Raw genomic sequence first — 27,709 nt, forward strand, 5'->3', positions numbered from 1 at the left:
AATCTAAAAGATAAACAAACAAAATAAACAAAAGCAGCAAGAGTTTCATGTATGGTTTAACAACAATAAACAGTAGAGTTTACAATGAAAACTTAGATGAATGGGAAGCAATAGAAAGTGGTTTGGCTGTTATAAAAACACAAACACTCTGTAGTGTTTTTATGGAACGTTTTAAAATAGCAAATTTCATAACAAAATCTACACTGAGGTTAACACAAAATGGCCAAACATTTATATTATGCCATATTTATATATGGCATATATATAAGTTCAGTTCTTCGGTAAAGAGAAATGAGAGACGCAATTTGCTACGGTAACATAAAGAAGCACAGGGTCTTTTCTTAAACCTGCCACTGCTCTGTGTGTTGTCCTTCACATCATCAGGGCCTGCCGGCCTTTCACATTCAATTAGTTGATTGAGGCAAAATGCAAGCGGCACCAGCAGCAAACAACGTGAAGCTTGTGTCCAAGCGACACACCACAGAAGTTGTGTTGTGGTGTCAGGAGAAGAGCTGCTTCCGTCACAAGCAACTTACAGTGACAAGCCTATCCTCCTCTGTTCATCCAAAACTGCTCTGCTCACTGAGGAAGCACCCACCCATGGACACAAACTCATACACACGCATCCTGCAATGCATACAACTGAAGCACTACGATAGGCAAATAAAGCCGAGAGCTGCGGCGAAGATGCAGCGAGTTGGCATCAGTTTTGTGTGCAGTCCTGCTCGCCTGCCAAATTGACTAATAAAACTAAAATAGAGAGACCAGTGACAACAGAGAGAGAGAGGTATCCTTTTATTGATCAAATTATTCCTTCTTGGGTACACTGTGCCACTGGATGAGCCTATGCTCAGAAAGACAACTAGACAGATTGTGACATTCCAGTGACATTGTAATTGTGTGTCAACCCTTTTCCAGTCAATAGGCTGAATGCACTAATCATGTGTCTTGGATCAGCAATTTCATGGTCTTCAAAGGGGACCAGGAATTGGTGGCATGACCCTGCATACAGGGTTAGACCCCTCTTTCCTCAGTGAGTTCCACAGAGAGGAGAGGGGAAGGATGGTGTAAAGGGAGACGCGCCAAGGAAGGCACAGAGCCAGGAAAGATGAACATCGCCATCTACTGGCCAGGGCTGGCAGAAGTGGCATACGAGGGGTGGGGTTGGCAGTTTACCCTTGCGGCCTGTCTTTCACTGAGACCTGTCAGAAACATTTAGACACACTTGCCAAGACAATGGGCCACACATCTACCGTAGCAGACAAGTCAGGCTGAAATAAACATCGAACCAGGGAGGAAACTTAAGCCAGCAGGCCTTCGTTTGGTTTTGGAGAAAGAGAGCAGCGGCAAGAGTCTGCTCCTGATCACACTAAGTGACAAAGAAATGTGTTGGCTAATTCTCTTTTTTTCCAGAGGCATCCAACCACCGCTAAGAGTTTAACCTCGAGAGTAGGAAAACCATAAAGAGTGGGGTGCTGACAGCAAAAAAACAGAACAAAACAAACAAACAAACAAAAAGCAGCAATCACCAGGGCCAGAGAAGAGAAGAAGAAGAAGTACCACTTGTATTTCTTTTTTAACTCTGAGGGGAAAAAAAAGACAGCTCGTAAAAAAAAAAGCAATTTAGTTTAACCTTTGTAAACCAGATAACGATACACGATGAGCGAGTTATAAAAAGTCACCGTGATAAAGCGATAAAATGTGTAACATCTGGTTTATACATGCCCCGCCTAAACGTTATCCTTCTCTTTTGAGAAGTGCACATAGAATTTTCAGGTTTTGCAACATGGCTGCATGGTGATCTAAACTTAAGAGACTCTCATACAGCACATAAATTTATACGATTTATGTTCCTGCTTTTGATCTCAAATCAACATCTTAACACTTTATGACTACGTGACAATCAGAGGCAGTGGTCAAAGTTTAGGCGTCGACACCCATCTTAGCTGAACATCGAGTCACGCGGTGACAGGGGAAAATACATGTTTTACCATGCGCCTCCAAAAGAAAGAGAGAGAGGAGACAACCCACAGTGAACCACTATAATGTCACACGAGGTGGCGTGTTACAGCAAAAGGGGCTGAGTTGGCAAGCAGCTCAGCAGCAGACGCACACCTGTTCTGACATTTTCTGTCGACCTTGACACAGAAAACGCACGGCAATGCCACTCTCTGTATTTTAAAAGTACAGGCTGTTTGACGAAGCCCCTTCACTTCCCCTTTTCTCATCCCCATGATACCCAAAACCACTTTCCACACACTTTTGGAACCATGATGCAGCACGTACAGATGTGAGGGGGAACAGACAGGTAGCAGTGCCATTAAAAGAATGGAGAAAATCTACAAGGAGAGACAGGCAGGAAAAATAAATAAATAAAAAAAATCTGCGAGTGAGTGAAATTTGGAGACAACCGAAGGCCGCTGGGCGACTGTCAGAGTTGGCTGACTCTTTCCACAGGATTGCATGCCGCCAATACCTCGCTTAAAATCCCACAGTCCACAGTAAACACAATCTGGAAAGGACGGAAAGGCCTCAGCCTCGCCTCTATTTATTCAATTTCTAACGTCTCCTTGTCACCCTTTCTTTCGAAATTCATGACAGAGCTACAATGCATCCATCCATCTACTATTTTAATCAAAGAGAAAGCAAAGTGCTGCTGCCAGGAGAGCTGCACAGGAAAACAAATGCGATCTTCCTGTTAATCACTGCATTAACAAGAAGTTGACAGTCTTGAAGCACATGCTGGGGAGGGGAGCCACTCCAGGTGTTGGGTAATTGTCAGTTGTGCCATTGGCTATTTATTTTATTTATTTATTTTTTAACTACTGTGTCAATGTCTGTTTGACTCCTGGTTTACAGTTGCTCTCTACCTTTAAATACAGACAGAAACAAGAAGACTCTGGATGAAGGCGAAGGAGTCTACCTATTACCAGTGCCTGATGAAGTGCTTAATTTTAAAGGTTAACAAGGGAGGCCTAAAATAAAATAACATGAAAACACACACAAGCTCCTTGACTATTCTAGAAAGAAAGAAAATAATAAAATCATATTTGGTGACTTTGAGGCAAGAAAATGTTTAAGAAAAAACAAAAAACAAAAAACAACTTACCAACACACAGCAACTTGTCAGATTTATTCACTTGGCCCTTTTATTAAAAGAAAAAAATCTGTTTAATCTCTTTAACTGCAGGTGCACGGATCCAGTTTCATTTTCCAACCAGAAACATTACAGTTTTTACTGGCATTACACTTCTAAGCCACACCTCTAAAGTCTAATTGGAGCGTAATATTTTCGTTCAAGTGCTCCATTTTAGCTCCATTTTATCTTAGTTTCTATATTCTGTCACTTTCATTTTAGCCTACAGAGTAGCATACTATCTTTTTTTTCCAGATTTCTCAGATAAAGCCACAATCTCAGGGCGCCACACACAGAGAAACTCTGAAATCCCATTAGCATTTTGCTTTCATTATTTTTAATCAAACCCTGAAAACTGACACATATTAATTAATATCCATTACCAGTTTTTTTGCCCCCTCTCCCAGAGAAGACGTTCGGGGGGGAAAAAAGAAGCAATTAACTTAACAAAATAATCAAAAAAATTGTTACAGAAATCTCTGATAAATGTCATGTGAGGTCCCATCTAAATGTAAGAAGTGTAATACATTCTTGCTGTCATATTCCATTAAACTGCTATTACAGTCTTGATAGAACTATTAGTCACTACATTATTAATAACATTAATGTATTTACATTTTTGGTGTACAAGCCTGCTTTCATGCAATAATTTATGAAGGCGACTTCAGATATGTTATAATGTTCCCCATCGAGCCTCTTTTGTGCTTATTATTGATTGTGAAAACAGTCAAAAACTCCAAATCTAATATCCCTCTGCCCTCCCCCATACCCCTTAATGTATTGGAGTGGTCTGTTTACATTAAGGACTGGAATAAAGTGCATTTACATCTGAAGCATAAGTTCATAATTTACATTCTAACATTTATTAGAGGTGACAAACGAGCATTTGGTCCACTCGTGCTTTTCCACAATGCAGCACTCATTCAATCCATATAAATTACAGCTGGGATAGGGAGTGCAAGAGCAAATTATTTTATTATATGTATGCATGTATGACTCTATAGGGGGTTACTAAGACAAACAGGGAATTACTTGATTAGGCCAACCATGGTTTACAAAGAAAGAAATATGAGACTGAGGGTTAGGCCAATGAAATTTTAGCATAAATGTTTGGCTCTTATTCAAATACCTAAAACACACAGACTGCTGTATTGCCGTGGTACTACACTGCACTACTGTGCATTTCATACAGGGTAGAAACAGCTCTTTTAAATATTGCCGTTCCAATAGCTTATCCTTAGTTAGCACTAATATTATTCAATTAAAAGAAACTTGCCTAAAAGGCAGTATTATATTACATAATTAGACAGGGCAGCATTTTCAGAAGTGTAGTTACAAATGCACTGAGGGGATCCCAGCATTTGAACAAATATCTAGCGCTGTAGGGGAGCTTGCCGACAAATTAACAGCTAATAACTTACTGGGAAGCAAGATAAAAAGAGGAAAAAAAATGTTCCCCAAAGTGTCAATTACAAATAATTTTTCCTCTGATTTCTACACTTGTGAAAGCACGATATGCTAAAAGGCATTTTTAATAGTGTGCCAAAATTGCAGGATATCCATTTCTTTTTCTTTCTTTTTTTTAACGCTCTGAATTTATTAAGAAAGATAATTCAGCATCGGCAGCAGGACTGTTTAGGATGGCTCCGAAAGCATACGACTCCCATCTGAGAGCATTTAGTGGACTGATAGGAGAGACAGACAGGTGCAGGGACATGGGAAATGAAGGAGGATTCAATCAAATTCATGTTCATTAAAATCCGAGGACATCACAAAAATGAGAAAGATGCTGACAAATCAAAGGGTCTCAGTACCTGAATTACCATAGTCATTTACTTATTAAAGCCAGGATGCTTCGTGTCAATCAAGAGCCATCACATTCTCCATTTGCAGCGGAAAGCCACTGTAATTGCTTCTCATACTAATCAACACAACTTGTGTAATTATGCCTTGAAAGTGACATTGGAGGCTGAGAGCGATGTGAGCAGTCTTGACAGCAGAGACATCTCAGATTCATCAGGAGATTTCCAGCCTCGCTGCAAGGAGACAAGCCACTCTCAGACCAAGTTACTCACTCGAGCAGTTTACAACCATAAACACAAAGAAAAGATGATAAATCAAGCCGAAGTAATTACAAAGCAGAATAGAGAGTATAAAGGAAGCTCAGCTCAATAAGACCACTTTCCCAAGTATATTGAGGCAAAATGACTACGCTGTAATTAAACTGGTGTCGTATTTCTGTCATTTCTTAAGTAAACATATTGTGACAGTTCACTAAATTGTGGGAGAATAGGAAATTACAGCTCTGTTACCATGCTGTTTACATTAATATACTCGCAGAGACAAAAAACCCTACAAATAAAGTTCTAAGTATTCATTAAAGTTTATTGAATTCAGCTTAATCACAGACTTTACATATGTCTCCAAAATGAACTTTGCGTAAAGCTAACTTCAACATTCCTCTGCGCATTGGAAAACTATCCAAACCATATTCCCAGGCTGCATCTGTCACTAGTCACACTGCGGCCCAGCCAGGAAGGTCAGAGCGAGGTCAAATTACAGCAACAAATCAAGAGCCACGGTTATGACATTAAACTCCATCTACAAAAAAAAAGGTGCTTATTTTTGACATACAGTGGCAACAGCTGCTTCTTCATTTACTGGGAACTTTAGAGTGAATTGAAGGCCTTGCGTCGCTTTCGTCAAAAGACTGAAAACGCTATTGTCTGGGGCTGGCAATTGGGATCTAGTCCGGCTCAGCACACAAGGCAGAAGCCACAAAATAAAAATAATTTATAAAATGGGTTGGACTCATCTGTGCTCATCCCTTTCAAAGAGGTGGGTGGAACCATCACCAACATCAAAAAGGAGTCAACTGATAATTCTGGCATTCTGCAGGGGAATAAGCGTAATGATTTCATTTGCGAACAGAAACGAAGATGAGGGATTTATGGCTCATAAAAAGTTCAAACAACAGAAAAACCAAAATCTTTGTCTGTGTCATTCCTCGCTCATGACCTCCAAACTTCAGCACATGTTGAAGGCCAAGTAAGAAAATGCTCTTTTGTGGCCAGATATGAGAAAAACAAGTACATTTACTGACATAGAAAACAGAGGCTTTTACAGGAAAAGCCACCGTGATTCACCCCCTGCGTTCAACTCTAATGAGTCAAAAAGTGTGACCTGCACTTAAACAAGAAGTCACAGCCAGAAGCTGTAAACTCATTTTCCCCCCCATCCAAGCCAGCAACGTCGGCAGGACCTGGAAGATGTGCTCCGAGCATGCACGATAAATCTGACGTGAAATCATAATCATAAAAGCAATTAGCTGACCCTGCGCCACTCGTCCTTGGACATGACAGTGAGAATTCATACAGAGTCCTCTAAGGAGGCTGGCTGCCGGGTTGGGCGAGGAGGGGGAAAAAGTGCAACACAGCAACAATAAAATGGAGGGCCCTTCCTGTGTCATTAACCACTGAAACAAACAGCGCATGATGCACAATGAGCGCTGTGAAACAGAGACTTGAGCCTTGATGCTTTTCAAAGGGAAAACTTCCCCGCGACCACTAAACTCGACTGTGCCGTGCAGATGTTCCTTTTGTAAAAGTGCGGGCACAGAGACAGACACAGACACAGTGCCGTACCACTTAATCCCCACCCCCACTACGCATTATATTACATCACCTTGCACTACCTTGCAGTGTGAATACAGCTTGCAGATTACATCTTAAACGAACTTATTTAGAATCACCACAAAAACACGAAGGCGGGCGCTTTCGACACCTCTTTGATCTGTGCTTTTTGCAGAGTGTGTCGCATGTTTACAGTAAGCATGACAGGATACAGAGACTATTGACTATGAGATAGCAGTTGATCGGGTTGATCGGACCTTTCTCTTTCAAGGAGTGCACTACTTTTTTAAGAAATCTCTTTTCCCCCACCTTTGGCGCACAAATCCACACAAATCCACGCACACACACCCACAGAATATCTTGCCATCACTTCCCACTCAGTAATTACACCAAGGCCGAACTAGTGGCTGCCACCTAGTGACCGTCTTCCCCAATAATCATGAAATATCTCTATGGCTCGCGCCCCCACTCGGACCATAACTCTCCTTTACTGCAGACAGCTCCAATAAAGGATTACAATTACAATTAAAGTAATGAGCAAAGAGGAAAAAAGGAAAATCTCAAAGAAGGATCCCTTGACTAACTAAATGGTAGCCTAGTTCCTTGACAGAATGGAGTTACTATAGCAGGCTCATTACTGGCTCCCATTTCTTATTCTGCCCCAATAATTAATTTGGAGCATGTTGAAACCTGGAGTTGTGGAAAAAAAATTTAAATAATAGCTTTAAGAGTGATGGATGTGAAATGAATTGAAATATGATTGTCAAATTAGAGATTCTCTTCTTGTTATTCTTTGCTTTATGGTGGCTGAAGTGTAAAAAAAAATTAATAAAATCTACTGTATGTACAGTTTTAGGTTAATTTGTAGAAATCTTCAAAAGATTTCTACACTCACATACTTGCATATTTAGGGTAAACTGATATTAAAAGGAGACATCTCCTTTAAACACATGTTCCATGGGAAAAGTCATTGAGGGCAAAAAATAACTGAGTCAAGACCCGAGAGTAACCTCTGACTTCCTGGTATCACCACTGTGTTACATTTGTGCTACACCCACGCACATGTGAGGAAAAAAAACCCTCAAACATATGAGCAACATCTGTCTGCCTGCAACTCACGGGACTCAGCAAAAGACCCATCAGGGAAGGGAGAGGTGAAATGAGGAGAGAACGATGCAGAGAACAACAAAAGGGGACAGCGACAGCAGTGGTTCCTTCATGTCTTTGGCCACACCAATTACTGTTGGCAGGTCCTCTGCCAGCCAGCCAGGTCCCCCACAACTTCTGCACTTAACACACTGTTCCTTTTATTCCCTCTCTGTAGCGAGATGGCTATTGCAGAGGGGCTACGGAAATTTGGAGACTGCTGAGCCAAAACAGATCACTTCAAAGCGGCTTATTTAACGCTTGCTAAATTTTTCATCACAGTCGCTTAATATCCTGGGGAAGGAGAGCTTTTGAAGTTGCTGTGAGACCGGGGATGTTCTTCTTACCGTTCTTTTCCCCCTCCCTCTGCTGTACTAAAATCCCCAAACCTAAACACATAAAACACGCCCAGTTCACACTATCTGTGTCTACATGTGCAAAGGGTACAGAAGCACCTACTGCAAACAAAAAACCACACGCTTTCATACCCACAAACAAATATGCACTTCTTAAACTGAGGTTGGATTTTTTTTTTCAGTGCAAAGAGTAAAGAACGGGGTAAACGGTAACCTAAATCTGTAAGAATTGCATTTAGCGATGACACATGACCCTTTAGTTTGTGATCCGAGGTAGTGAGAGTATTTCCAGAGAGTTCCGAGTTAATCGGCTCAAAGGAAATTAAGGAGCAGGAATTCTAATAAGAAATATACAACTTTAACTTTATTATTCAGGACAATAATTAAAAACTTTTAAAAAAGAAATGTACCTTTAAAGTACACAAGTACAAAGCCAAATTCATCCTAACTGTTCTTTCATATCATATAGTTTCTAACAGGAGAAAAGAAATGTAAACATTTTAAAATATAAATGCATAAAAACTATAATGCAGCTTATTTTGATGAAGTGACTTTTAATTTTATTCCAATAGATCTGGTTAACCTGTCAAAATATCTATATTAAGCTAATATATTTGCCAATTCCTTCCTGTATTTTCATTTGGTCAGTGGAATTTTTGCTCATTAATAGCATTGTCATGTGTTTGGGTGATTTTAAAGGCAGTCAGAGACAGTGTCTGAAGGAGATGAGGGGTAAGCGCAGGGTGTCACTACAGGGAGAGAGAGCACAGAGGGAAAGACTAGTAATAGACTGGCTGGGGTAATGGTCATGGCAGGGATGAGTGGAAGGTGGGAGGGGGTGGGGATTTGAGATGGAGGTAGTCGGGGTAAGAGTGAGCAAACAGCAGTGCCAGAGGCAATAGCAGCGGCTGGCAGCGACTGGTATACCAGTCAACCATGAAACACACACTCACGCGGGCTCTCCCAACCCTTCTTCTCGCTCTAACCTGCAGGTCCAGATATCCCTGTCTGGCCTGGTATAGTGGCAGAGGCTGTGGCACCGACCCCTGAGCTGGACCCTCCTGCCACTGAGGAGGGTCCATGCCGTGCAGTGTGCCAGGGCCTGCTGATCTGGGCGAGGTGAGTCAGAACCTGTTAACATGACTGGTGTCCCCAGTCTGACATGCACATGTGCACATAGATGTTATGCAAATGTGTGTGTGTGTGTGTGTGTGTGTGTGTGTGTGTGTGTGTGTGTGTGTCTCTGTGTGTGTGTGTGTGTGTGTGTGTGTGTGTGAGAGAGAGAGAGAGAGAGAGAGACTGCTTTTCCTTCTTTCCTGCCCTTCCAACCCTGCCAGCACTCCCTTTCCTCTCATCCAGATAAAATCCTTTCAGACACAAATTTCAATTATTCACCTCATCCAAATAATGCCATGTGACAAGAATTATCCCTACTGTAATAATCCACTTAACTGGGAAAGAGCAGCTCATCAAAAAGAGAAAGGAGAAAAGGGGTTGGAAGTGAGGGTGGTGGTGGGACTTGTCAACCGGTCTCGAATTCCTCATAACAAGAATTTCTTCCCTTTTTTGAGGAGACAGTCTTGAAGCGCACTGGGATGATGAAATTGAAGTAAATTGAAAGAAAGCCTGGGAGAATGCTCCCACAATCAATAACCCCAGGATTAAATTAGCCTTGGCATGAAGGGATGATGGGGGGAAGATGAAGAGTGAATGGTGGTGAATGACATTGAGACATGTAGGCTGAACAATACAGCACGTCTATAACCTGCATGCTGTGCCTATACAAGGACAGTGAGTGTACCTGGGATGGATTCCATCCCACTTAGCAATTACCAAACATTCCTGGTTATAGTCATCGCTTGGGCCAAGCATGCCTTATAAACACTCTGCACATTACTGAAGAGAAAAACTGACATTTATTCTTGTTAAACACCACCTTATAACACCTTTTTGACGGAACAACACCTTCAAGTGCCCTTTGTGTTTGCATAGGAGTCTACATGGTGAAGAAACTCCAAATTAGCAACTTTCCTGACCCATTTCTGACACAGACTAAAAGGATAAACAAAGAACAACAAAGATGTGCAGTCAAAGTTTTATGCTATGCATGATTAAAGAAACTGTGGAACCCATTGCTGCTGTTAAAATAGACCATTTTCCTCTCTAAAGACCAAGAACATAAAGTATACTCTCATTACAGCTTGGGGACATCATTGTGATGTATAAAGTGACTGTCTGCTAATTGGAAGCCTTTAATACTGGATCTCCCTGGGGAATGTGTAATACAGCCAAATAAAAGTCTTTAAATTATCAGATCTTAAGGTGGGGGGGAGAGAAAAACCATCATAATCTTCCTCAACTATGCATCACCAGATCAAGCCAAGAAATTAGAAGATTTTCATTCTTTCAAAATCCCACGAATACTTGAGTTTTTGAAAAATCCACACTTCTGAGCACTAGTATTAAGAATCACAGCGTGTGCCATGTGAGAATATCTGAAATATTATTTCCAGCCATTATGATACCTTATTCATTGCTTTTTGTTTTCTTTACAGGAAATGTAATTTAATATTTGCATCGTTTGATCCAAGATGCTATTTCTTTCCAGCTCTCACTTACATTAGCTTCATTTAATGTTCTTGTGGTTACAGTCAATGTTTCCTTACCAATAATTCATGTAATTCAGATTAAGGAATAAATTCTTACCAGTTCTTCTCTGGGGCTACGTGCTCCATCTTTTCCAGGCAGAAGGCCAGGCTGAGAACATAAACAAACATTTGTATTAGAGTGCCATCTAGTGGAAAACAGAAGTAATGTCGCTTTGAAGCTTGGTAACTATGGTTGCCCTTTACAAGCACAGGGTATGTAACATTGCTGGCTTTATCTGTTGAAGTGACAGTATTCGGTTATTCAGGTATGGGACACTTTTACAATACTAGGCCTCGAGGCTTCATTCAGGAATATCAACAACATTTATACAAAGTGCTTGAGCACTCTTTCACGCTTGGCACATTTCTGCCAACTGATCAGGCAACTCTTACACTTAAAAATTGCTCAGTTTATTAGGATCCCCATTAGCTAGAGACTGAACCCTGTCAGAGCCTGTGTGAAGTACAGAACACAGTGTTATCTGCTGCTAGATCCTGATCAAAACTGCCTGAATTTTGGGGATAATTTACTGTGACTGAAGTTACTTTTGTGGTGTCAGGTACATAAATGTGAGCAACTCTCGTGCATTTGAAAAGCTTTTGGATGAATTGTGCTGCTGTATGATTCTGCAGGTATGTAATAAACAGAGAAGAAAGAGTTCTAGAAACAGCTGCAAGCATCAAACTACCTACCTACCTAACTTCCTGTTAGCTTTTGTCAAAAGTTAACTACTGTCATAACTCAGAAGTTTTTTAACCTGTTCTCATCATGGTGAAGAGTTTAGCTTCATGCTGTACTCCATAAACAGTTCCCTATGTACAGTAACAGATGGGAAACTGTAGAAATTGTGAACAAGGGAAAATTCACAACACAAATAAATTGATTGTGGAAACTGAAGGGTATCCATTTCACTGTGATGTTTATGGAGCAGTGCTTGTAGTAGAATGTGGACAGATTTTGTTCTATCGGCAGGAAAATAAATAAATTAAAAAAGGCTATTTTTTATTTCCACAAGATTGGGTAAGAAAACCTTAATGACATAAATGGACTGGTTCTTATTTAGTGCTTTGTAGCTTGCCATCACCAGTATGTGAATGTGTTTGTGAATGGCTGGATGACTGAATGTAGTGTAAAGCACTTTGGGGTCCTTAGGGACTAAGTAAAGCGCTATACAAATACAGGCCATTTACCATTTTCTATGTGAGCACTCAAAGCACTTCATTTGCCCATTCATACAAACACTTTTTTTTCTAGGCCTTAGCACTTTCTATGGAACATTCACACACATTCTGATGAACACATTAGAAAGCAACTTGGGTTAGGAAATTGCTTAAGGACACTTGGGCAAGCACAATTGAGCAACAGTCTGTATGCCTACAATTAGTAGATGACCCTCTCTACCTCCTGAGCTACAGTTACTGTTTAGAGAATTTTAAAAACAATAAAAATGTGTTTAAGGTGTAACTAAGCATCTCTCACATATGTACATAAAAATATTTTGCATTTCTCTACAGCATATATAAACGTATATGCAAAAAGTAAAGGTGTCACTGGTGACATACATGAATAAAAACGTTCGATGACATTTGTTTTGGGGGGCTGATGAGTTCAAAGATAACACTGTGACTGCAACCCAACAGAGACCATCAGGTTTATTTGCCTACACTGACCTTTGAGTTGCACCTACAGTTATCTGCACACAGTAAGACGAGGCTACACGCTCAGATGCAATTGTACAGCTGTACCGTTTGATGACAATGGCAAATATAGTAACTATGCCATATTATTTTCGACACAATATGGCAACTCTAAATGACGCCCCTTCCTGCCCACTTGTAAACACACTCATGTCTCAGTGACAACTTTTGCCTCGAAACCTAGCTAGCATGCTAACTAGCAGGCATGCTAATCTCTAACTTGATGAGCATTTCTAGGCACGTGATGCCAACGTTAAGACATCTAAGGCCCCGAAATATCTAAAACAGTTCACTACCGCAAATGGACATTAAAAAGAAACCGCTTTTAATGCATATAGAGACCTGTGTTATTGCCTCAGCTTGGTCGTTGGATGCCATCTTCTTCTTCTGTTCCTTCTGCCACACTTCTTATTCTGGTATATTTCTACCACGCAACATGCTTTAGGATGCACTACTGCCTCCTGCAGGTGAGTAAGGGACACTGCAGGATAAGTCTAACTCCAAAGTATCACTCACTATTCTTACTGTCTGTTATTAAAACGCTACAATTTAAAAGCACACCAAGTTAGGTTTTAGCTTCCCCATAGCACATTCTCATGCTCACACACCTTCAGTAGATCTTATACTGAGACTTCTCCATGGTCAATGTTGATGACTGTCTTTCTTTCATTGCCAAGAAAACTTCTCTTTTGTAAATTGTTTTTATTTGTCTGTTTGTTTTGTTTTTGTCATATTAGAGCCTGTTCTACTTTTAGACTTAATGTCAGCTTCATCATTTCCTCAGCTGAACACGCCCTTGTGCCTAAAGAACAAGAAAAAAATCTATACAACAAAGCCAACAGCTTAGTCACGAGGTGTGGTAAGTCCCTACTTGTTGAAACGGATTTGCATTCAGCCACCAGATAATAGCTTAATATGTCTTTGCCCAGGGCCCCTTCAGAAACCATAATACTTAATGAATTCACAGCAAGAAGATACTATTTATTTACAGTAGTTCATAAATAATAAAAAATAAATAAATAAAACTATAAAGTCATTTGCTACAGCAACCCCCTAAAGGTTGGACTGCTAGGCTGGAATGCTAGACTTACAGTATTAAAATGATTGTTTCAGGTGATGTAAGTGGTGCATTTTTGAACCATATAAAGCAGTCTTCTTTTCTCTCTCGACTACTCTCTTTAGGGGTTGCCACAGCGGATCATCTGCCTCCATTTCATCCCATCCTTAGCATCACTTCTGTCACACAACCCTCTGCATGTCCTCTTTCACTACATCCAAGAACCTCCTCTCTGATTCTTTTCTTTTCCTCTTGCCTGGCAGCTCCATATTCAGCATCCTTTGTCCAGTATATCTACTTCTCCTCCTCTGCACATGTCCAAACCATCTCAGCCTTGCCTCTCTAACTTTGTCTTCAAACTGCTCAACTTGAGCTGTCCCTATGATCTACTCATTTCTAACTTCTAGTTTCTGATTTTTAATTTCTGGTCAATCGTAATGAAAATTTTAACATCTTCATCTTCATCAACATTTTGCTACCTTCAGCTCAGCCTCCTTTGTGTGTGTGTGTGTGTGTGTGTGTGTGTGTGTGTGTGTGTGTGTGTGTGTGTGTGTGTGTCAGTGCCACAGTCTCCAAACCATACAGGTCTCAGTACCATCTTATAAACCATTACTTTCACCACTGTTGCTATCCATCTGTCACAAATCACCCCTGATAATCATCTCCACCCGCTCCACTTGGCCTGTACTGTCTGCTTTGGATGGCTGAACCTAGGTATTTAAACTATTTAAACCCACCCACTTTTCAGTATCTGTTCTCCTGGTTTCACTGTTACACAAATACGCATTCTTTGATTCTACTGACTTTTATTCCCCTTCTCTCCAGACCATACCTCCACCTCTCCAGGCTCTCTTCCACCTACTCCCTAGCTATTTATTCTCACCACGCAATTAACCAACCAAATGCATTTAAGAAAGAAAAACAAAAAAGAAAGAACTGAACTCCACTGTGAGGCCAGACTTTTTTTGGTCGCCATCTAGCGGTCATTTGCGGTAGTCCACCTTTGAGCTTTTTAACAGGAGCTCGGAAGGACATGTTATTATTCTCATATTTCTTATGTCTAGAGCTTGAAAATAGTTAATAAAAGACGTTTTTAAAATACACTCAAATTAACGCTATAGAGGTTATAGCGTTATATTCAAACTGTAAACACAAAGGCAGTTCTTTCTATGTATGTGCTAAACTACATATCCCAGATGCCATAGCGGCACGGCGGCAGTTCCGTATTCGGGGATAGTGGTAGCAGTTGATAGCTGCTGACGATAACTGTCAGTATTAAGGTATAAGAAAGCGCAAAATCTGCTTCTCTAAACGCAGACTACAATGACGGATAAACCGTGTAAGGTGTGCAATTTCACACGACAACAAACGCATGGGCTAGTAGCTCTTTCCATAGATGAGCTTAAGAAAAAAGGTAAGTTGTCATGACTTTACATTCCTGAACTTTATCACGCTAGAGCTTCTTTTTAATAAAAGCTATGTATTCATTAATGTTGAACGGGTGTGTGACAGTTACGTGAAGTACCGTCTCACGCAGTCAAACGTTGTGGGTGCAGTATTTAAATGTTTAGTTTGCACTGGTGCTGAGCGCTAAAAGCGGGGTCTCATATTGCGAAAGTGAAAGAACTTCATATGTTCAGTGATTTTTGAGAGTGTTGGGAGGCACTAACATTACAACTGAGGTGATTATTGCTATTGCTGTCGACAAGCTTACTTATCTAGTCGTGTGTGGCAGCAGAAGCAGCATCACCATTTTTATCCATCGTGTTTAAACCTGCAGAAGCTAAACATGAAAAGTCATTGCTCTTCCTGCTCATTCCTAGAAGACTAGTCACCAGGCGTTACCCCCAGAGTTTTTGTTTTTTTTTGTTGCATTTTTCTCTTTTTAATAAAACAAAAAGGTTTTTAATAAAAGTGTTTCTACGTCTTTGATTGTTATGTGTCAGCAGAGTTTGGAGGAGGTCAGGCTGGGTCCTTGATTTTGAAGCCACCTACATGAAGATACTAGAAGTGTATTTCTGATTCTGATAAAGTCTCCTGTAACTGCCAGTGACAAAACTAGGATGCTATCTGAAAACCCCCCTCTTGGTTTTGATGCTAGCTTAAAGTTATAAATTGCCTTTATTCCTATTCAATATACATAAATAAATACTTGTATATGAAATATTGAGCTGGGGCACTATTAAACTAGAGGTGCTGATTTATAGCTGTACAATTTTAAAAGCGAGTGGAAGTAAGACATGTTTTGTATTGCAAATAGGAGCAGCTCTGATGAAAGGGCTGGTGACTCTTTAAATGGACTGACTTGTTTGACATGTGGAAGTATGCTGAATCACCTGATGAACAGGTGGTGTCTGAGGTATTACTGCTTTGAATATTTGGCTTATGGGATACACTAATACTGATTGTTTTCCTCTGAAATATGGGCGGCACTGTCGCCTCACAGAGAGAAGGATCTGTGTTGGATTTGCTGGTTCCCCCCCACAGTCCACAGACACGGATGTGAGGTTAATTTGTTATGCTAAACTGGACTTGCGGCCACCTCTTTCCACAACAGTCAGCTGGGATATTGAATCGGATGGATGGATACAACCATATGGCTAAACACTTTGAAGTATAAAAATAATCTGGGACACTCTATAATATTTGTAGTTTCTCTGTTCTTTTAACAGGTCAACAGTGTCTTGGGTTCAACTCCAGTGACTCAGTCACAGTGGTCCTAGAGAATGATGGGACAGTAGTAGAAGACCAGGCTTACTTTTTGTGTTTACCCTCAAACACAAAATTCATGCTATTGAATGACAAAGAGAGGTGGTCTCCACCTTGCAGGAGTAAGCAGGTTTACTTTTATCTGACATTTTTCTGCATCCTTTTTATCATCAATCATTAATATCCCGGGAATGCACCACCTTGTGTTAATTTGATATTTACTTTTTAGTTGATGGTGGCACAGCTTGGATGGCTAGGGATTCTGTGATGCTGGAGACTGATACTGTGGACAGCTCCAGTACTGTAGCACCTTGGTATGAACTGGCTCAGCAGCTGAAGCAGGACCTGACTACCATTATTCTCATGTCTGAGGCGGACCTACAGGTACCAACATTATATGTCAAGTATAAGAAAGCGATAAGTGTGTTAATCAATCTAAAAATAGGAGCCGCAAATTGTATTTTATTGTTTTGCTTTGCTTTTTCAGACCTTAGTGGATGCCCCGTGCCCTGAACTAGCCTCTGCTTTGGGCTTCCAAGAGAAAAAGGCCCAAGAGCTCCAGGAGACGCTGCAGAGGGTTTTGGATCGAAGAGAGCAGGAGCGGCAATCCAAGGAATTGCTCCAGCTTTACCTGAAAACTGTGGAGCTGGAGAACAGACAACAGGAAGAAACAAGTCCGCCTTCTCAGGGAGGTACGGCTGTGTCATTTTGAGGTGGTTGCCATGTTTACCGTGTGGAAATAGTTTGTTGAGATAAAGATATGAAAATCAGATTTCCTGATTATTGTAGTGTGACACGGATACACAATATAAACTCTGTAACAAGTTAAGTCTTGCATAGAAAGCTGTTTCTGTGTCATTATTCAAACTGGGATACAGAAACTCTGTGAACTGCAGTACTGTGCAAAAGTCTGGAGCCACCTTTTATTTCTTTATATTTTGCTTCCAATGAGCCTGATTTTTTTTATAATTCTTCTAGGTTGCCTTGAGCAACAGTTTTTCCAACGCTGAAGCCTTGAGCTTCAGCTTTTCTGAAGCTTTTTTGACATTTTTCTTTGTGCATTGGCTGCTTTTTGTTTTTTTTACTCATTTTCAGTCCCTGTACCTGACCTTTTTTAGGGAAGGTTTTCCTCTGAGAGGTTTGTTAAGCCACTTAAAGCTGACCTATGAGACAAGCTTTAAAAGGCACCTAACTCGAGGGATGAACCAGCGTTTTGTCTACACATAACAGACACCATGTTAAATTGAATCTTTGGGCGCTTTGTTACTAGCAGTGTGAGGCAAAAACACATCATTTGTTTCCATTTTTTTAGTTGAATCAATGAAAATGCCAAAGGTAAAAATGTGCCAACATGGTGACTGCCAAAAACATGCCAAAGCTTTGGCTTTTCTTAGCATGGTGTACAGTATGTTCTTAAAACATCTGAGTAAACCGGACAGTTGGCGGACAAAAAAAGTGGCAAAGTATCTACAGCAGATGAACAGTCTATGTAAGTCATGTCATGAAGAAATAGAAGAACAAGTCAGAGAGCTGACACAGGGTGTAAGAGATGCTTCTGTGGTGCATCAGTTGTTCCATCTACTGTTCACAGAAGCCTCATCAGACATGGTCTCAGTGGAAGGGTGGCAGTCAAGAAGCCATTCTTATGGAAGGGAAAGGGGAGAAATGGGCAAGGTATTCCAAATTATTCAAGAACTGGACTGAAAATCAACAGGCAGCAGATCCTATGGAGTGAATCTGAATTTGAGATTTTTGGTTCATATTGTCATCAATGTCCACAGAGGGCATCAGGAGAGGGGTCCAAAACCGAGTGTCTATAAAACACACTGGAGGCTCTGTAGTGGTTTGGTGCTGCATTTTAGCCCGTGGTGTTGGGGATCGTGTCAAAAATTATAGAATTATGAACACACAAAAGTTAGATTTTGATCCACCATGTAATACTGTCTGGAAAGAATCAGAGTACTTTAATAATTATGTGGGTTACAGTTGCTCGAAGACAGTAACAGTAACGGACTAAACTAATTAACTAATACAATATGTTACAAAGTTTACAAATGTAAGAAATAGTACTGACAAATACAAATCATTCAATTACAAATATCAAGAATATTACACAGGTGAAGTATATATGATTGACATTTAACTGTTGTGTGTAACTATTGCAGTGTTTACAGTGTATTAGGCGGTGGAGTTGAGGGAGGTGGGAGATGGCCATGGACAGGAATGATTTCCTGTGTCGTTCAGTGGTGCTTTTTGGTAATCTCAGTTTCTCACTGAACATGCTTCTGTGGCTAGCCAGCACGTCAGGGAGTGGGTGGGAATTATTATCCAGCATTGTCCTTATCTTAGACAACATCCTCCTCTCAGACACCACCCTAAGGGAGTCCAGCTCCATCCCCACAACATTAATGGCCTTGCGGATCACTTTATTGAGTCTGTTAGCATCTGTGACCCTCAACCTGCTGCCCCAGCATGCAACAGCAGAGAGGATGGCACTGGCCATAACAGACTCATAGAAAATCCTGACCATTATCCAACAGATGTTGAAAGACCTCAGCCGCCTCAGAAAATAGAGATGACTCTGGCCCTTCCTGTAGAGTGCAACAATGTTTTGTCCAGTTTATTGTCCATGTATACTCCAAGGTATTTATAGTCCTCCACAATGTCCACATTGACCCCCTGCATTGAAACAGGGGACAAGGTTTTCCTGGTCCTCTTAAAGTCCACAATCAATCCTTGATCTGATTGTATTCATTTTTCAGCATGACAGTGATCCCTGCCTAACAGAGCTCAGGTTGTGTTGAAGAGCAAAGGTGGTCAAAGTCAATTCTTCATATTTCACTATGAAAATGGAAAAAAGAACAGCAATTTATTGAAATGTGCAAGCATAAACGGAAATGCAGTGTTTTTGAGACAGGCTGTGGTAACAAAGTGTCCAAAGATGCAATTTAAAATTGATGCTCATCTAAGATGTCTGTTATGTGTAGACACAACATGTGTAACTCAAGATTCATCCCTTGAGTGAGGTACCTTTTTATGACTGAATGATTCATAGGTCAGTGTTATGTGGCTTAACAAACAAAAAACCATTAATTTGAAAAGGGTGCTTATACAGTTCCCTCTGCGTAACAAACATGTAATCAATAGATGTGATCAATATGCATGAATACACCCAGCAAAATAATCAATATAGTCCCGTGACTATGAAGCCCTCAAGATAGGTAATGGCCCCAGATGTAGTTCTTTAGATGAGAGTCGGGGACATCACTGACATAACTTTAGCCAGCGAGGAGGGGTGGTCAAATCAGAAAATTTGAGAAAACAATAAATGTGAAAATCATACATAAACTTTCTCTATATTTAAGAACAAGAGACATAAATGGACTGGTTCTTATGTAGCACTTTTGTACTCAACCTAAGCACTCAAAGCGCTTTATACAACATGCCTCATTCACCCATTCATACAAGCAGCTTTTTTATTTCGATGCCTGTTTCAATCTAACATTAACACACATTCAAACACAGAAGGGCAGCAAAATAAATAAACTATCTTAAAATATGTATTTTTATTTCTAAGTGAAGGAGGTTCAAACAACTGCAGATGTTATTAGTTAACATGTATTATTTTTCTTTCTGAATTTGTTATCGGTTCATTCTCTTAATTTCTCATCAGGGAAGAGCTGCACTTCTATCTTTTGGTCACTAGGTGGACCTGTTGTTGTTGTTTAATAACCCCACCTGAAATAATCATTTACTATGTTTAAAATGTTTTGAAATGTATCGAAACCTGTTTCAATATCTCAGGTGCCGGGGATGTGGATGTGCCAGATGGAATGGAGGTGGATTCTGCTTCTGGATTTATGTCCAGGACTTTGATGGTCCTGAAAGGCAAAACATCGCCAGAGACCAGGCTTTCCACTGAGGATCTGCAGGTAGCCTATTCACACAACTCTGATTAAGTCTGCCTTAAAGCATCAGCAAATAAAAACACCCCAAATGTGTACTTTTACATCTGTTGTATTGTAAATGTCGCAGAGAATCCACTCTTTCTGAGAACTACCAAGAAGTTCAAACTGCAAATTTAGACAGGCACCAGCAAATGAGGTGCATTTACATATCGCAGCAATGTGGGGCAACTCCCTTCAATGGTCCTACGTCATCATATTCCCACGTCACTCCTTCTGCTGTAAGGCTTGTGTCGTAACACACCCCAGTGAGTCTGCTGCAAAATGATCAAAGCAAGCATGTGAAACTGCCCATCCTGACACACTTAAAACACACCCCTGCGTCATCAGTTCTGATATAATCCCATTTACTTTAGGTACAGTGTAAGCACAAGACTTTGTCAGCCATCTCCATTTGCATTCATAAACTTATGTTAGTAGGGCAAGCCAGTGTATCGCCTCATATGTTCCCATATCCACTATATGGAGCTCCCGTCTGTGTGTCTTTAGATGGTAGTGGCCAGAGGGATGGAAGCTATGGAGCAGGTGCTGGGCTGGGACAGAGCGAGGACGTCCACGCTGCTGCAGGCCTGCGAAGCTGAGCTGACCGCACGTCTCCGGCAGATTCAGGCAGTGCAATCCATCAGGAGCAACACACAGCTGCGCGGCAGCCAGCAGTCCAGCGAGAAGAGGAAGGAGGAGGGCGTCGAAAAGCAAGCCCAAGGCGGCAACTAGGCCGAGACTCTACCTGAGCACAGACTGATAAGAATTCACACTACCAGCCTCGGGGCCAGCAGAGTAGGATTTTTGCCCTGCGTTACTGATAATAACAAAACTGCTGGAATACATGAATCCCAAGTGTTGACACTTTGTAAGATTTCAAAACCACTTGAATGCTTTTGCCTCAAGAGGAAGCTGGATGATTTACACAAGTCATGTTTATCAAAGACATTAACCACTTGGGTCTATTTTTTTTTTTAACTGGCTTCTTATTTTGTGTTTCATGCTGTGAGAATAACTACAGATAAACAAATCGAAACTTAAAGCTATAACTCAGTATTTGGGGAGATTCTCTTACTTCCGGCAACCTCACTAGTTGACAGAAAAGTTGCTGCGCCTCTAGGCCAAAGTCCAAGGTTCACTGTTGTGTATTTAAATAAAATGGGTCTTCTCATCTAACTCACATTTATTTGCTTTATCACAGTGAGAAAGTTTAAAAAAAAAAAAGAAAGAAAGTGTTTTTTTCCTCCAAAAATGAAGAACTGTTGTTTTAAGGCTGCCTGTTACATTTATAGTCATCATTACACTTTTTTCTTTTTTTTAAATTTTGCCTTCTGCTGCCCCTTAATTATTGCTATGATTGAAGGGATGCACCGCATTTGAGATTTTAGATCTTCAGTTTCATATTTTTTAGCTATTTTTGGAAACTGCATTAAAAGTCAAGGAATTTTTTAATGAGTGTGCTGAAAAATCTTGAAATATTTGTCAAAACTGTGCATCCTAATGTGAAATTTCACTGTGTGATTTTTTTATGGAATCAGAAAGAGGAGAAGAAATACCTCATAAATAATGGTAAGTGCAGAAACGGGAATAAATACAAAAGGGGGGCCAAAATTGGCCAGATATGTTTGAATTGGTTACACAGACACGTTCATTGCTTTAATAATAAAAAGTTAGATACATGTTTATTCATATGACCCCTGTGTGTGTGAGACATTGTAGCTTATTATGCATGAGTCTGCTGGCAGTGTGATGTAAGAGGGTGTGGACAGCGTGTGCAGTGTCCATGTGACTCATGGGGATGTATCTTTTCTCATGCCTGTCATCTGTGTCCTGAACAATGAGCACAAATGAAGGATCTGAATTTACAGAAAGACCTCTTCTTTTTCGTGTTGTGGGGAAATTACAATGTCACTGCCAGCTTGTACTTTCATATTAGATGCCCTTTAAGTGCAGCATTTGTAAGCAGCTTATAATTACTCAGTATTGTGTCCATGTATGCCCAAAAAAATAAAAAGTTGTGCCTCAGCTCATCAGCAAGAAAAACTGCAGGTTGTAGGAGGCTGTTTCATATTAATTTTCCACAAGTAGCTAAAGGAAATTGTATATGGTGGTACATATTTATACACGTTACATGGTGGAGGACGGATTTATATTTTATTTTTTTCATTAAATGTGCCTTCAGACTTTCCATAGTGCTGTTGTCCCACATTATTGTGACAGATATTGAAAGCATTTAAAATCCAATACAATCCAAATGGAAAAAAAAAAAGGAAAAAGTTCAGTACTTTTGAGATTTCCTCAAAGTGACACAGCAGTAGTGTTTGGCCTTAAAACCAAGGGATCTCCTTAGTGATATTGAATTTGAAGACTCTAAACACCTATTAGTGAAGGTGAAGGAGTATGCGTGGTCAGGAACAGTATTACCAATGACAAAAAAGCAGCAGTCTCTGATATTGAGACTTTATAGTTCTCTCTATAGCAACTTAACTGAGTTCGTGCACTAGTGTAATAGTGATGGGCATATTAGCTATAAGCCTGACAGCCTACTGGCAGCGTGCTGCGGCTGGATATTTTTCAACAGCTGGTTAATGGGTTTCATGGTGTGCGTAATTCCTGTGGAATTAGCTCCAACTAGGCTGGACAGTTAGGAGTGAGCGCGCGAGAGCACAGGAGCGGTCAATTGCTCCGTCATGTCTTACACCTTCCATGCGCATTAGATTATGACTTAACGGCGCTCAGGTAAGAACTGCAGGTTTGCTCGGTAAGCACACAGGAGCCCCGAGGGCTGTCTGGTATTTCATGCTGTAAACAAGCCTTAATCCCGCGTGGGCTGACAGTTTACAGCGCACATGTCCACACAGGACCTCGTATTTCTGTTGGGTTGAAAATGACGAGGTGATCTGTGGGTCAGTAGCTACACATCATGCTCGGGGTTGTTGCCTACAAACTACAAAATATGTGGCTGGGAAAAACAGCTCAATCAAAGCTAACAAACTGTGGTTTAAGAAAGTCACACGTTCACTGAAAAATTGCGCTGACCTAATTCTGCGGGAGAAGGAGGAAGGAAATCAAAACACTGGAGCAGAAGAAACAATAAAAATAAATCAGCACAAGTATTTTTCTGTCACTCACTGACACCTTCAGACATGCACTTTTGAACTATCTGAGGGGCACCGGCTGGAGGAAATGTTGTGTGGATAAGTCATTTCTTTGGACTAAATAACCCTATAATGATTGTTTTGATAGAGGAGCGTAGCCGGGATTGTTTAAGAACAAGCTGCATAATGTATGAAGGTTAAATGACTAGCATACGGCGCTTATTGGACCAGACTTACTGACATCTAGACCCTCTTAAATGATTTTCTTATTTCTTCAATTCCTTGGCTAGATTAGAGGATGACTGAAATCACCCACAGCAATTTGAGGAAACCCAAGTTAATGAAAATGCTCGTCTGACTGCACACTGTTAGGTTAAAAGTTGGACACAGTATTTATTGTAATGAGCAAAGAGGATCTAAATAATACAACAGTTTTATTTTAATCTCTTTTTATTGTCTATGTAACAAAGAATAGCAAGATCTTACACAAAATAAGGACAATTAGAAACAGAGTCCGTGAACTGTAGTGCCATCAGTCTGAAGTCAAAGAAAGGGTCTCTGCCTCGGTACTGGTGTACTTGATCTTCCATCCCTTGTTTTTTCCACTAGAGTCGGACCTGAACTCGACGTGCACGTCATAACTTCCCGTGTGAATCCGATCTGGTGGCGTTGGGCCACAGAAGGGTCCATACTCTTTTCCAGCTGTTGAAATCTTTCATGTCGGGACATTAGATAGAATTAAAATAAATAAATAAATAAGCAAGCATGATTGAGTCCTAACTGATGTCTGGCTAAATATGCATGAAACCGCAATAGCTATACGGTATATCACCCAAGCAGGACAAGTCAGTGGCAAAACCACCTCCACGAGCATGAGGAGGAATACATTGCTCATTCATTAGCTTGTGTGTGTTCAGACTTCGGAGTCGCACAACTGACCTTCAACATATCATAAGGACAGGGGGTTTCTGGATGTCCTTCTATGTCAAAGGGTTCCAGGAAGTTCAGGATTATTCTGGAGCCCTCTGGCAGACGGATGGTGTGGTTGCACCGGCTCATAGGTGGGTAGGGGTTCGGATAACCCGGACTACTCAGAACCCCCGAAGGAGACGTCAGCACCTGGCTCTGGCACGGCACTGCGAAGAAGACTCATGCACTAAAAGTGATCATTTTGAGACACTGATTTAACCATTTTGTAAAGCTGTACCGACAGCTGCTGGGTTCTGAAGTGCTGGCTTTAAAGAGTTTTTGATTAGAACAAAATAATTGTTTCACATCAATTGAAACATTTCCTGCCATCATAAATGATGAGATTCATTTAGGTTTTGCCTTTTTGTCCCAGCAAATGTGCAGATGTTGCCTCAGACAAAAACAAATGAGGATTGCAAAGAGGCAGAGTTGCTGTAATTCATATAATTAGTACAATCTGTAGGCAGATAATCATTTTTGCCTATTCATCGCATGATTTGTTTTGTCACCCTTTTTCCTCTGGCAAAGAATAATAATTTAAGGCACATCAGCTCGTAATTGTGATTAATTACCTTGTGTCAGTACATTATTAGTGCTGCACACAGGTATCAATTTTTAATGCCATTTTGAAGTCGCTTTTCCCTCAGGAATCGACAGTAATTAACCTCGCCTTACACCAGCTGGCAGAGATCAACTACTTTGTGCATCAGTATGCTTTTTCAGTCTGAAATAAGTGAGCACACACCAGCTATGACAAAATGAAATCCAGTACGGAGCACCGGCAAGTGTGTGCCCTGTGTGAAATATCACCAAATTGTTTTTTTTTGGGGGGGGACATGTTTTTTTTCCTGCCGTAGTAGGGAATAATGAGAGCATTTTGAATGACAAATGACAACAATTAGACTTAAATACAAGTTTACAACACAGCAGTCTGATCCCATTTCTATGCTCCTCTTCAAAAGTCTGATAAGGAACTATTCGTATTTTAATGGCCTTAAAAAAACCCAAAGACACTCTGGGGTGTGCTGCTGTGCCAACTGAAAGATTAGGCCATTTCATGTGTTTACATCGTCAGTGAATGCAGGCAAATTAAATGCGTTGTTGCTAATGTCTCAAAGAGGTCAGACACCTGCTTTTCTTCACTGTAAATAGTGTTTGCTGTTTCAGATTTGAGAAGATCTGAGCAGTAGCGTGTTTAGCTCCAGAAATACCCTAATTACAAATCAATATAGTCAGACAATGTATACCAAGTTCTTAACGTTGCACCCTGCTAAATAGCTTTTGACCCACAGTGATTGAGCTCAGATAAACATGCCTCTCGAGCCTCGCTCTGTATCGTTCTTACCTGTGCAGGATCTTCTGTTGTCATGGAGAAGGTATCCTTGTCTGCACGTGCAGTAATAGCCACCGATGTAATTGTGGCAAAAATGATCACACACTCTCTCCCCTTCTACCTTGGACAGGCACTCATTGATGTCTGTGACAGAGTAAATCAATAAATATGCATCCCCTTCCCCATCCATGAACACACCTTTGAATGAGTATAAATCTGCTAAAACCTTTAGCCTACCAAGCAATCTGATGATTATTTCCTTGATTTACATCGCGCTGAAGTTCATATGCCATCATGGCCTTCAAAACTTGTTAGAGATAGAAACAAAATACACTTTTCTAACTCAGGTGCATTTACTGCAGTGGTTCTCCAACTGTGGAGTCCCATTGGTGGAGTATAGAGCCAAAACATGTGGAGTGGAGTGTGGAAGCCAAGAGAAAACTGGACTGAAGCTAAGTTAACACACTCTGATGCTCTTCTGATGGTTCTGATTGTGGATGTCTGATTTTTTTTAAAGAGAAGAAGAAGAAGAAGTGGGGATGTGATCAGTGAGGGGTCTTTTTGGCTTCCAGACTGGGGCATAAGGGTAAAAGTTTGAAAACCATTGATTTACTGTTAAAACTTACACATAAACTAAATGAATCTGGTTCATGCTAAATCTGACTCCCAATTAGCTGAAACTAAACAATGATCACAAAAACAGGTTTTTCATAGGCTCTGCAAAAGTCTCTCGGGTGTGCCACTGCAGCCAATTAAAATAACAGTTTAACTGTGGGAAAACACATTTTTTTGTTAACTTCAGAGTCATTTAAATCCCAAGAGAAGATAAAGAGGAGGGCCTGTAATGAAAGCACCATAAATAAATAACAGTTACATTATATATAAAATTAAGAGCCTTCTAAAATAATTTCTTGATGTGGGGCATTATTCCTGCTGGTTTCTAAATATTACATTGTATTTGTAGTTTGCTGTCTGACTTTATTAATGTGAATTAATTAAAAAATTGCTGCATATACCTGTGAAGACTGCATTTCAGTAGAAACCTCACTACTCTTTGTTCTGTGTAATTACAGCTGAGAAAAATGTGTCTCCCTTCTGGCAACAAATGTCACTATTTTGCATCACCTTCTGAGGTGTAAAATGCTTGGAAGCCGGTGAATCGTCCCTCGTTAGAGTAGTCACTCCTAAAGACCACTGACATGAGGTTTCGGGCTGACAGGATGATTGTATTCCTCGGGGTGCTTTCATGGTTCTTCCCTTCCTCTCCGCAGAACCGCAAGGTTTCATTCCCCTCTGCCAAAACCTGGTTTGACAAGGTCAGAGGCCTTTTAGTGAGCAAGCTACTGATGCCAAGTCAGTGCACATAATGGGATGCTGACTTCCTCCTACATGTACCTGGATGTAGTCATATTCACACTGGTCTGAGAGTTCCATGCTGAAGTGGGTAAAGTAGAGTTTGACCCTGTGGCCATCTGGGACAGTGATGTTCCACACTACGTGCTGGTTGTCAGGGTAAGGCTGGGGGAAGTTGGGAGAGGTGAAGCTGCCGTATAACCCTGTCATTTCCACACTCAGCGAGACATGGAGTAGAGAAAAAAGAACAACAACATAGAGGCCACTGGGAAAAATTAGGTGTGATGGCAACAGTTACAAGGATTGCTTTGTAAAAATGAAAAACTAGCACTCACCCGGTCATGTTGGGTTCTCATTCCCCGGACAGTGCCTGTGTAGAAATGGTTTGCTTTCACTAATCTGGGGGTAAATGAACTCAGCTGTCCTGCCTGGTTGACATTTAGGTAAACAAAGTGAGCGAGACACATGATCACTTTGTTTTCATTCTCCACCTTCTTCAGTTTGGAATAAATCAAACGGATGTATGACAGCAGATTCATTTCTATGAGACATTCTATACCATTGGCCACAATATTTTACTACAAAGATTAGAACATGTCCTATGTATTAAAAGTACTGCACTGCAGT

General features: G+C 40.7%; 3 protein-coding genes across 4 annotated transcripts in view; 1 reads left to right on the forward strand and 2 right to left on the reverse strand.

Moving 5' to 3' along the window:
• The window catches only part of pex14 (peroxisomal biogenesis factor 14), a 44,055-nt gene extending 30,977 nt beyond the window's left edge, over positions 1-13,078 (reverse strand). The window contains exons 1-2 of the mRNA XM_005914979.3: positions 12,959-13,078; positions 10,977-11,027 (exon numbers count right to left, since the gene is read on the reverse strand). Coding sequence (XP_005915041.1) covers positions 10,977-11,027; positions 12,959-12,994 — 87 coding nt within the window. The 5' untranslated portion in view covers positions 12,995-13,078. The remainder of the gene's footprint in view (positions 1-10,976; positions 11,028-12,958) is intronic.
• Positions 13,079-14,875: 1,797 nt separating this feature from the next.
• Positions 14,876-22,373, forward strand: dffa (DNA fragmentation factor, alpha polypeptide). Its single transcript, XM_005914981.3, has 6 exons — positions 14,876-15,087; positions 16,346-16,504; positions 16,612-16,766; positions 16,870-17,074; positions 20,187-20,314; positions 20,837-22,373. Exons 1-6 carry the CDS (start codon positions 14,997-14,999, stop codon positions 21,059-21,061), a joined length of 963 nt encoding a protein of 320 aa, XP_005915043.1. The 5' UTR covers positions 14,876-14,996; the 3' UTR covers positions 21,062-22,373.
• A 1,568-nt stretch (positions 22,374-23,941) lies between these two features.
• On the reverse strand, positions 23,942-27,509 carry masp2 (MBL associated serine protease 2). 2 transcript variants are annotated; one of them, XM_005914982.2, is made up of 6 exons: positions 27,418-27,509; positions 27,125-27,347; positions 26,855-27,032; positions 25,742-25,873; positions 24,367-24,563; positions 23,942-24,139 (listed from the first exon to the last, which is right to left on the reverse strand). In XM_005914982.2, exons 1-6 carry the CDS (start codon positions 27,423-27,425, stop codon positions 23,960-23,962), a joined length of 918 nt encoding a protein of 305 aa, XP_005915044.1. In that variant the 5' UTR covers positions 27,426-27,509; the 3' UTR covers positions 23,942-23,959. The 2 variants fall into 2 exon arrangements, with proteins under 2 accessions (XP_005915044.1, XP_005915045.1); XM_005914983.2 differs by having other exon boundaries at positions 27,125-27,247; positions 27,418-27,479.
• Between the last annotated feature and the right edge of the window lie 200 nt (positions 27,510-27,709).

Source organism: Haplochromis burtoni, unplaced genomic scaffold, assembly GCF_018398535.1.
Source record: "Haplochromis burtoni strain Fernald_Lab_line unplaced genomic scaffold, NCSU_Asbu1 Contig_9, whole genome shotgun sequence".
In the NCBI taxonomy this organism is placed as follows: Eukaryota; Metazoa; Chordata; class Actinopteri; order Cichliformes; family Cichlidae; genus Haplochromis; species Haplochromis burtoni.